At 40.9% G+C, this 11,697-nt stretch overlaps 1 protein-coding gene across 1 annotated transcript in view; it reads left to right on the top strand.

Moving 5' to 3' along the window:
* Positions 1-11,428, top strand: part of TTL (tubulin tyrosine ligase) — a 25,706-nt gene extending 14,278 nt beyond the window's left edge. The window contains exons 4-7 of the mRNA XM_004686106.2: positions 738-873; positions 2,053-2,322; positions 8,039-8,182; positions 10,386-11,428. Of these exons, the coding sequence (XP_004686163.1) occupies positions 738-873; positions 2,053-2,322; positions 8,039-8,182; positions 10,386-10,500 (665 nt within the window). The 3' untranslated portion in view covers positions 10,501-11,428. The remainder of the gene's footprint in view (positions 1-737; positions 874-2,052; positions 2,323-8,038; positions 8,183-10,385) is intronic.
* Positions 11,429-11,697: the final 269 nt, after the last annotated feature.

Raw genomic sequence — 11,697 nt, 5'->3', positions numbered from 1 at the left:
TGTTAAATGAAGGCTGCATACCATATGATTCCATTTATATAAAACATCTAGACTAAGCAAATCCATACAGAAAGAATATAAATTAGTGATTGTCAGGGGCTAGTGTGAAGAGGGTATGGGTTATTTTGGGTGGTAATGAATAGTTATAAAATTAGATTATAGTGATGGTTGCAAAACTCTAGAATATAATAAAAACTATTGATTTTATGGCATGTACCATATTTCAATAAAGCTGTTCAGAAGGATATTATATCATTTAGTTAATGTTGCTGGGCACTTTGAATATATCCCATTTTTTAATATTATAGTGTTAACAGGGAATATATTTCTATACTTGTCTTTTATTTCCTGACCTTTCTGGTATTTCTATAAGATCCAGGGTTAGATGTGTTCATTGACCATAAGTAATATACAGTCTTCATCATGGTAGCCAGTGGCTTAGCAGTAGGTTGCACTTATTTAGGGTGCTAGACACTTCAAAAGTCTGTAATATGAAATCTCAGGGTGAAGTCTGCAGAGATAGTGTTCACAGTCCTGTAGGGAAAAAGAGACACCCTAATGCACTTGTGGGAAGAGGGAAGAGTTGAACAACTGGAGGAGAGAAGTGAGGGAGAAAGAGAAGAGTGAGATGGCTAATAAAAACCTCTTGCTATGGTTGTTACTTTCTTTCTGGCTTCGTACAGAGCTTCTTCTTTTGGGATGACCTGGACTAATTCTGTTTTGATTTGCCCTTTCAGGTGAAGGCATTCTCATCTCCTCAGAGGCTACAGAGCTTCTGGATTTTATAGACAACCAGGGCCAAGTGCACGTAATCCAGAAATACTTAGAGCACCCTCTACTTCTGGAGCCAGGTCATCGCAAGTTTGACATTCGGTAATTAATGCATTTGTGTCTGGAGGTTTTGTTTTACCGATCTGGAAAAAATGCAGTGGTGTGTGATGAGAGGGGTGAAATGGAATGTAAGGAAGTTTTTGACTGTATTTCATGTACCAAAATTGAGTCTGCTGAATGGAACTGAGCTTCTGTACTTCATTTTTTTATTTTTCTTTTAACATTTCTCTTTGCTTTCTAGAAAATGCTACTAAGATTGTGAATTTTCTTTTTCTCTCTAATGAACGTAACTGATGGAACCAAAGAGAAGTGTATAAATGTAAAGATAGTATTTGCTTATGAAAGAAGCTGAGAGATGTACAGAAAACACATAATTCAGATAGAACAGATCACAAGACACCCCCTTTCAATTGATAAGTCTTCATTTAATTATTTGTGTCCCACTTTTTCGGATTTCATGAACATAACTCCAGTTTTTGGATTTTAACTTTCTAAGCAAAGGACTTGGCGTGGAGAAAGGATTGTGTGGTGCTTTCTAACGTTAAACAGCCCCTTTTTTCAACTTGCCCTTGGCTTTGGAGATTCTGTTTCCTTGATGACAGGAATGAAATGGTGACATAGTAAAACACAAAGATTGTCTCCTTGATGGTGTTATAGTGATTTGTTGCTTCTTGAACACAGTCTTAGATCAGATCAACTTTGGGAGGAATAATCTTTTTAAAAATTACTAGAGGAGCAAACAAAGGGTCCATAGATTAACCTTACCCTACCCAGGTCTACAAAATGCTCTATCTTTTTAATAAATTGAAGTCTTCTTATGTTTGTGGTGAAGTTTTTCGTTTGCCTCATTAGAGGGATGACCCAAATCTTAGCTAAGTCATGACTTGCATCCTGTAACTTAGTTTTATTAATGTATTTATTATTTTTTAAATTGGGGGCGCCATTATGATCCCCACTCCACATTAGTTGTCACCACTGTAGCACACCCACCATCAAATCAGCCATAATCCATTGTGCTTCCATCCTTCTTTGTGCTTACCCCATCCACCCCCCTCTCCCCCTCCGAATGCTTTAGAGCTATAGTTGGAGGGAGCTTCCAATCCTCCTATCACTTTAGAACCTACCTCCATCCTCTACTGCCTTTCAAAAGAGTCAAGGTGTGGGACTGCTATAAATAATACGGAGAAACCTTGGGTAAAGCAGTGTTTCATTGACTTACAGGAGCTGGGTCTTGGTGGATCATCAATATAACATCTACCTCTATAAAGAGGGTGTACTTCGGACTGCCTCAGAACCGTATCATGTTGATAATTTCCAAGATAAGACCTGCCATTTGACCAATCACTGCATTCAAAAGGAGTACTCAAAAAACTATGGGAAGTATGAAGAAGGGAATGAAATGTTCTTTGAGGAGTTTAATCAATACCTAACAAGTGCTTTGAACATTACCCTGGAAAGTAGTATCTTACTACAAATCAAACATATTATAAGGTAACTTTATTGCATTTTTTTTTTATTATGTGTGTCTTGAAGGAGCTCTGGGGGTTTGTACATTTCAATAAACTTTCATTTGTCTCGTTTCAAGGCAAAAATTACTTATAATATCTCATTATTTTCCTTCTAATATCAATAAGACCTGCAATGATAGCACTTCTTTCATTCCTGACATTGCTGATTTATACATTCTCTCCATTTTACGTGGAAGGTTGACTGGACATTTGTTAGTGCTAATCCTTTCAAAAATAGTCAACTTTTTTTTTAAAAAAAGATTTACTAACTTTGTAATAAATAAAATAAAAAAACTGAAAAAAAAAAGTTCTGGAAAAAAAAAAAGATTTACTTATTTATGCATACAGAACTGGGGTACGGGCCAGAGGTGCAGGAGCAGTGAGAGGATTCACCAGACACAGAGCGGAGAGCAGAACAGGCAGATGGATGAAGTACACTGCTGAGGGGAGCAGCGGGTGGGTCAGGAGAGATCTGCCATGCCATGTGGGTCTCCTCCAGGGCAGGCACTGAAGTGGCTTTAGCTTCTTAGCGCTATGTTTTAACTCGTGGCGCCACCAGGGAGGGCCTACAGTCAACTTTGACTGTTATTTTTCTCTATTGCTTTTGTTTTTGATTTCTCTGACTTAGGTTCTTTATTTCTCTTTCCACTTCTGGGGGATATAATTTGCTCTTTTTATTCTATTTTCCTTAAGATGAAAGGTTTGTTAATTGATTTAAAAGCTCTCATTTTTTTAAAATACAAGCATTTAATAATAACCATTTCTCTTTATGTACTCACTGACGGCACACCCCAGATCTTGCTGTTGTGTTTTCATTTTATTAAGTATTTTCTAGTTTCTCTTGTTGAAGTCATCTTTGACTTGTATTTTTGTGTTATTTAGAAATTTTTGCTTGATTTCCAAATATTTGGAGTGTGTTTCAGATTATCTTTCTGTTACTGATTTCTACTTTAATTCCATTATGGTCAGAGAATGTGATTTGTATGGTCTCATATCTTTAAATTTTATTAAAGTTTGTGTCTGGTCCATCGTGGTGGACATTTGTGTACATGTGCACGTTGCTGTCCTGCAGTTGGATAGAAGGGTCTGTAAGGGTCGGTTTGGTGAGGGTACGTGGAAGTGTAGTTTGAGTTGAGCTGCATTTTGCTGGAAGTCCTTGCTGATTCTCAGTTCGACCTATCCCATCCATTGTGAAAAGAAATGCATTGGTTTCCAGTTACAGCTTTTTTTGCTTCTTATATTTTGAAGATAGGTACATACACATTTAGGATTGTTGTCTCTTTTTGGGGAACTGACCACTTTGTCATTAAGTAATTTCTATCTTTGGATCTGGTATTATTTCTTATTTTGGAGTCTGTTGTCTCCAGATTTTTCTTCCTTTTGATTAGTGTCTCCATGGTCTGTCTCTTCCCCCTGTCCCCCCACAATTTCTGTTTTACTCTGCTCAGTTCTGTATTCTATATTTCATTGTAGATTTCTTACAGACACAACATAGTTGGGTTTTTTTAGTTTTATTCTTACTCCAATATACCCACTGGTGTGTTTGAACCATTTCAATGAAATATAATTATTAATTTGGTTAAATTTAGATCTAGCATTTTATTATTTATTTTCTGTTTTTCCTGATAGTTTAATTTTTTTTTTGTTTTGCTCTTTCTTCTGCCTTTTTTTGAGTTATTTGAAATACTTTTGAGTTCCACTTAATTTTTCTGTTGAATTTTAACAGTATCTCTTAATACTTTTTGTAGCACCTCTGGGGATTATAATATACATGCTTAATGTTTTATAGTCTTCTCAGAATTACTAATTTATTACTTCAAAAAAGATGCAGAAACCTTATCTTACAGTTCACTTGTCTTCTTGTCTGTAACTCAGCATACATTGAAATCTCTATCACATACTGCTATAAAAGTTTTGCTGTCAACAGTCATAAAATATATGTATGATAATCAGATTAGAATTTTTTTAAAAGACCAAACTATATGCTATTAAAAACCTTCTTTAAATAATTTTAAATATTAAATATTTAGATTATTATTTTCTGTTTATACAGATATTTACGATTTCTTTTGCTTTTCCTTCAGTTCTGAAGTTCCAAGTTTGTGAACTCTCCTTGCACTTTAGCATTTCTTTTAGAGAAATTCTGCTGGTGACAAATCCTTAGTTTCCTAGCTAATGTCTTTATTTCGATTATTCCTAATGATGTTTTCACTGAAATTACACAAACATAATGTCAAACAAAAAATATAAACTGTACACAAGAAGATATATGGAGGCACACTTCATTCACATAAATCAAAAGCAATGAAAAGGAAATAATTATTCTCTAAATAATAGTACATTTAGAGAAATGTACATATATGGCAAAGATATAGAGAGCAACAAAAAATGATAAGTGCAAAATTCAAATCTCTGGAGGGGAAGAAGGGGAGGGGTTCCTCTCAAAGGTATTGGATTGTGGGTGGTTATGTGTATTTTAACCCCACAAAGCACTTTTATTTTTATGTGTAGTTAATAATTATTTAGATTTCTCCATACATGTTAGTTAACTTTACATGTAGCTTCACTTTTTGGCCTGCATTTTCTTGCTTTTACCTAGGGTCATTTTCCTTGTTCTTAAAAAACTAATTTTAGTTCAGTCTTCTAGCCATGAATTTTCTCAGTGTTTATTTGTTAGTATACTTACCTTTGTTTTTAAGGACATTGCTCTAGAAACAGATGTCTTAATCAGCAGCTAACTTTTTTAGCACTTTGAAGGCAGCATGCCATCTTCTGACTTCCATCTTTCCTGTTAAGTCAGTGGAACTCTTAGTATTGCTTTTTTTTCCTTTTGCTGATTCTTTTTTTTTTTTTAATTTATAAATTTTACTGTGAGATTTATGTAGTTCTCTTTGTGTTATTCCTGCATAGGTGTTATAATGCTTTAATAATTTTTTATTTGGTTCAGAATATTCTGGTCTTTTGTCTTTTCAACTATTTTCTTTTCTTCTGGGTCTCTAATTACAGGTTAATGTCATGTTTTCTCCACAAGGCTAGCCCGCTGACCCAGGACCATTTGTGCATAAAAGTGCCTTTTAGTCCACACTGCATTTTGCTGTGTCTTGTCATAAATCAGTGGCCATTAAGATGACAATCTGCCCCAGAGTCTCCCATCTGTTGATCTGTCTGTCCTGTCATTATCACTCTCTCATGGTGACTGAGAATTTTTCCTGATGTATTCTCACCAAGAGTCGAGCAGAATAATTATAGGGCTCAGGGTCCCCATTTCTTTAGGGATGATAGGTGGTTGGAATTCTGACATCAGATAAATTAAATATGCTGAAGAAAGCACCCTATTTTAGGCAAAAGATTTTCTGAATATTTCTATGCCATCCCCCTCCTCCTCTGTGTTCTGTGCAGTTTAGAAGTGCTCCTACTTTGGTGCTATAAATGCTGCTCACAGCACTCATGTTTCCCTCCCAACCCAATAGCCTCCCCCAACTTCCCACTCCAGTTGAAAAAAGATGTACTGTGTAATGTCTCCGATGATGAAAAAAAAAATCTTTTAAAGGAAGGATCCTTTAAAGAATTATTAATCTTGAGCTTCTAGCAGGAAAAAAAATACTTAGTTTTTATTTGGTATGGTTCCCTGTTTTTTTCTTTACGGGTCAGAGTGTAATGTTTCTTCACTTTCTATCAGTTAGTCTTATTGGGTATTTTTTGCCAGACCATCTATTAAATTTGTAAGATTAAAATTGTAATTTTTCTTAATTATAATATTTAAAAGGTATTTCCATCAAAAGTTAAATAGTCTCTGATAAAATAGAAATTAAGATATGGAAACATGGTAGTGTTTTCTAGTAAAGATACATGAGAGGATAAAGTTGGTTCCAAACTGGAACCAGGTTCCAGTTGGTTCTTAAATAACCGTCCAAAATTATTGTTAAATATTTAATCATATCTATAGAAATAATTCCCTTTGGAGGGAAAAAAGTAAAGGAAATTGACACAGAGTGAAATGATTGTTGGAGGGAGGTTTGGGGAGCAATGCTCTAACTCCATGTTCACAGAGTTCTCAGTCCTCTAAAATCATAAATCTTTAATAGAGCGAAAACTTCATGAGTCAAAAACTACTAATCATCTTAAAGTTAATTACTTGGAAGTCAGTTCCCTGCATCTTTTTCCTTTTAAAAAAAAAAAAAAAAAAAAAAAACACCTGTGTAGAAGGACATAGAGTCTAATAATCTTAGAGTCTTAAAAAAAAAAAGATTTATTTATTTATGCATGCAAGAACTGGGTGTAGGCCAGAGATGTGAGGAGCAAGGGGATAAGCGGATTCACTAAAAACAGTGGGGAGTAGAACAGGCAATCTACTGAAATACACTGAGGGGAGCCGTGGGTGAGAGACAGGAAAAGTCTGCTACTCCATGTTGGTCAGCTCCCTGGTTGGGGATTGAACTCATGCTGTGGTGGCTAGCAATAGCTTGATAGCACTGAGACTTCAGCCCTGTGCCACCAGGAAAGCCCAATCTTAGAGTCATCATAATGTGTTTTATTTGCTGTGATTAATAGAGTCATACCTCACTTAACATTTCAGTCAACAACAGAAACATTCACTGGTGGCTCCAAGAGGTTATGTCCTGAGTGTGCAATGGGCTACACCATCTTGGTTGGTGTGATTACACTCTGTGACAGTCTCACAATGAAATTACCTAACCTTTCTCAGATCATATCCCCATTATTAAGCAACACATGACTTTATTTTGCTCTAATATTCAGTTTTGGAAAAATCTTCATGAATTAGAAATGGAGTCAGTTTTCTGAGATGGTTGTATTAGATAACATTTATTTCCATAAATAATGAATTAATGATTAATATATTGGTAAATTAATAAAACATGCTTATTAGTATTGGTAACACTTATTAAGTGCTTCCTAGGTGACAGGAGTTTTGCCAGGTTTAATTACCTCATGAGGCTCTCAGCACTAGGAGCGGTAATTATTTTTACCCTCTCATTTAGGGATGGAGGAAACTGTCAATGCTTGGTACAGAGATTAAAATAAAAATCATACTAAGATCCTGGCCTTGGCAGTCTGACCTCATATGCTTGCTTACTGTATTTTGAGATTCATTTTCAACTTTTTTCCATTTCACTAAAATCCCCCAATTTTTGCAAACAGTAGTTGATGTTAATAATTCTACTCTCTATTTCAACATTCGGTTACTCTGTGTGTGTGTGTGTGTGTGAGAGAGAGAGAGAGAGAGAGAGAGAGAGAGAGAGATACGCATGTAATGTATATCTTCAAGTCACTTAGTAATAATTTGGCTTTAGAGCTGGGGCTAATGAAAGAAAAGAACGAGATCAACATTTTTTTTTCAGATCTGCTCTTTACCAAATGCAAGTTTTTTTTTTAATATGACAGAAATGCCTGGAAACTTTTCTTTATTACAAACATGTGGTGGAGGCCTTTGTGTTGGGCAGATCCACATTTACGGAGGCCATAGTGACTCTGAGTGGGAAAGCAGCCTCTACTTTTAAGAACATACTTGCTTGTGGCGTTTCTAACAAATTATTTGAGCATGACCTTGAATCATTGGTAACAAATTTAAGAAAAATTAAGTCACACCTGGTTTTTATCAGCACATTTTATATCATCCAAGCCCATCTCTGTGGCTTCTTCTCAGATGTGCTCAATTCACTCTCCCCTTTGGCCCACAGAAGCTGCCTGCTGAGCGTGGAGCCCGCCATCAGTACCAAGCACCTCCCTTACCAGAGCTTCCAGCTCTTCGGTTTCGATTTCATGGTGGACAAGGAGCTGAAGGTCTGGCTCATCGAGGTCAATGGCGCTCCTGCTTGTGCTCAGTAAGCCCCAGTGCCTTTTTGTTTAAGTGGGTGGGAAGCTGGTTTTGCAAGTGGAATGGCCTGACATCGTGATGTGGAGGGCTCTATTGACCAAGTGTTCAAGGGAAATCCTTAGCTTTCTCTGTGGGAGATGCCTCAGTGGTGGGAGTCTTGGGGAGTGCATCAGCCCACAGGGACTTTGCTGAGTCATTTCCCATTTCCCACATGCATGTTGGATTTAAATGGTAGATGCCATGAGTTTCAACAAAATGAATGACTGACAAGCTGAGTAGGGAGGGTCTTGTGGGTAGGGAAGACAGTGGTGACTGAGACACTCGGGCTCCCAGACAGGAAGCAGTCTGAGAAGGCATCGTAGACACAGTGGGGCTGAAGCTGGACCATAGGAGAAAAGACTTACAGGCATCAAGGGGATCAGGGAAGAGCCTTCAGAAAGGGGGCAGAGTCCCCGTGGGGTCTTGCTCTATGCTGGCTCACCTGCGGGGTTGCACAGATTTACAGAACCTCTCTTCAAGGAGAAGCCTGATTGCAACATGGTATTAGTGCCATGGGGGGCAGGAAGATGAAGATGAAAGCAAGTTGAGACTGCACTGCAGAGACCTGAAATGTAAGGGGAAATTACTCAGACTTAATCCTTTCACTCTATTGACTCTGAAGACCCATTTTGTTGATGTCAGGACCTTTCATGGTCCCCCATGTCCACATCTTGGGGCAAGTGAGGTGATTCTCAAGCTCTGGGAGGAAACCATGTGCTTCAAAGAGGCAGTTTGACACAGGACTTCTTTCACTGGGAGCCATGCCTTTGCCACTTCCTTGATGCTTTGAGAGGTGTGACTGTGCTTCAGTTGTCCATCCCTGCCACTAGCAAGTTCTCGTTGGGTAACCCTGACTGCGCCCTGGGAGATACAGCCCTGCCCTTAGTGGAGAAAAACGGGCCAGACAGAGCCTAACAAATACGGTTTACAGACAAGACGAGTCTCTCCTAAAGCCGAGGATGTACATGCTCCGCACGTGGTTGGAAGGAAGCCCCACTGTGGTGCGCCCACTCTCTCCCGTCCTCCTGTGAAGGGCGCATCCTGCCATTGTGCTGTAGGCCTTCACTGCCCTGCCTCCCCTGTCCTCGCCTGGTTCTCATTTTCAGCATCACCCTCCTCTGTGCTGGGCAGTCCCTCTGGCATTGTGCACACAGCAGGTTTCCCATCCCTGACGTCAGGTCCTTCTCCGAGGACCATGCCCTCACCTTCTTCCCCTCACAGCGGACTCCTGGGAAGCAGGTCTGCATGAGCTGTCTCCGCTTCCTCTGTTCCCAACCATGTCTGCTTCCTCCGAGCTGGCTTCCACCGTGCCGCCCCATGGACACTGTTCTTTGAAGGTCACACGTCACGTTCCCACGGCCATGACCCCATCCCGTTCTTTCCTGCCTGCACCTCTCAGAACATTCCTGGCAGCTGGTGCCCCCTTGCTGTGGGGTGGTTTGGCACACTCTGTACTGGGAAGACTTGCTGAGGAAGAATGGGCGAGACTGGCCTCTGTTCCTCCTCCGGCCGAGCCAGCGCCTCTCTATGCTGTACATCTCTCTCGGCTACCTTCTCTGTGTGTGACCTTATTCCGTTTCATGACCTGAAAACCAGCACGGGCCTGTGTGGTCTCCAGTCTCACACTGCACTGCGCCACTTCCCAAATGCCCCGAGGTCTCCTCTGCGAGGTCCCCTCCTCCCATTTGTGCTTCCCCTCTTCACCCCATCCCCAACTCATTCTCTCGCGCTCCCTCTCTTGTTCCATCTTTGTGACTGTCTCTTCCTCCTTCCTCCTTTCTTCTCCCCTGTCGTCCATTCTCTGTCGGACTTCATCCATCCTCCAGACCTTACCTTACTTAGCTGTCACTCCCACTGGGCTTTCCCAAAGCTCCCAACCACGCAGAGCACCCCTCCTCCACATATACAGTCACCAGCCACTCCGGTGAAGCTGTCTCCATGCTGGGCAGAGCAGGAGTAACCTATTTACCTGCAAGACCTTCCAGGAATATTTGTTTAGGGGCTGCTTCATCTTCATGCAGCCTTCTTGTGGTGCCTGTATATATCCAGTGGAAACTAGTTTTAGAAATGTGTTCATAAGATGGAGTATCTAGGGCAGATCCTGAAAACTTTGATTTCTCATTTGCACTTTGATCACCATACTCAGCGCTATGTTTCTAAACACATTCCAGGAAGCTGTACGCAGAGCTGTGCCAGGGCATCGTGGACATAGCCATAGCCAGTGTCTTCCCGCCCCCAGACACCGAGCAGCAGCCGACCCCGCCCGCTGCATTCATCAAGCTGTGACCCAGGGGTGTTCAGAGCTGCCTCAGAAGAAGTACCGGGTCCTGCTGCCAGGGAAGGTGAAGTGACCGGATTGCTCATCATCCAGCTGAGACAGGAGCAAAGACAGGCAACTTGGAAAGGTGTGATGGAAGGGAGAGCATGGGGAGAAAGGACTTCCCCGAAGAGTGGCTGCTCTGGGCTCTTGTGGGAGCCTCAACGCTGCTGTTCCAGATTTGAAGACTGAGGCAGACGTCTCTAAGGGGAGAGCAAAGTATCCTTTGGAGGGCAAAAAACCAGGAGTTTGATTATTTTATGTTCTTATCCTTTGAAAAATCAGATTTTTATCGCAAAGCAGCGTCACGAGCAGCACCTCTCCTCCCGGGGTTGCAGCGTGGACCTCTGGCTGGTGTCTTCCCACCTGCTGCAGCCTTAGTGCCTTACCTGTCCACCCAGCTGCAACCCTTCTGTTCTGGGACGTGCTTGGATGTCAGAGCATTCTGGAGGTTGCCTGCGTGTCCCCTGGTCATCCCCCTCCACAGCACTGCACCGTAAAATCCGGACAAGCATGCATCACTAGTCCGCGGTCTGTGCTGTGGCCGTGTCGCTGTGAGGGGGTTCCTTGTGTTCCCGAGAGGCTCTGGTCAGTCGCCTGTCGGGCTTGGTACAGCCTGGACTCCTAAACCACAAGCGCTGCTCTCTGCATGTTTTAGAAACCAAGTGGCGAGTCTGCCACAAACTCGGAAGCATCCAATAAGCATGAGCGAGAAAAAACACGATGTCTTGCTTTACTTCATACTTGAGGGTAGTGGGTCTTTGAAATATAACGCCTCAGTTATCTTTGTTTTAACCAGAATTCTATGTGCGCTTTTGCAAAGTTCCCTTTTCTTCACTTTTTTTTTTTAAAGATTTATTTATTTGTGCATACAGAACTGGGGTATAGGTTAGAGGCTCAGGGGTGGCGAGAGGCTTCACCAGAGACAGAGTGGGGAGCAGAACAGGCAGATCGACGAAGTACACTGCTGAGGGGAGCATTCTATGTGCGCTTTTGCAAAGTTCCCTTTTCTTCACTTTTTTAAAGATTTATTTATTTATTCATACAGAACTGGGGTATAGGTTAGAGGCTCAGGGGCGGGTAGAGGCTTCACCAGAGACAGAGTGGGGAGCAGAACAGGCAGATGTTTGAAGTACACAGTTGAGGGGAGCAGCGGGCGGGTCAGG

Source organism: Condylura cristata, unplaced genomic scaffold (genome assembly GCF_000260355.1).
Source record: "Condylura cristata isolate star-nosed mole 26May11 unplaced genomic scaffold, ConCri1.0 scaffold00020, whole genome shotgun sequence".
Taxonomy (NCBI): Eukaryota; Metazoa; Chordata; class Mammalia; order Eulipotyphla; family Talpidae; genus Condylura; species Condylura cristata.
Note: the sequence above shows the minus strand (reverse complement) of the source record. Positions and strands in the feature narration are given on the sequence as shown.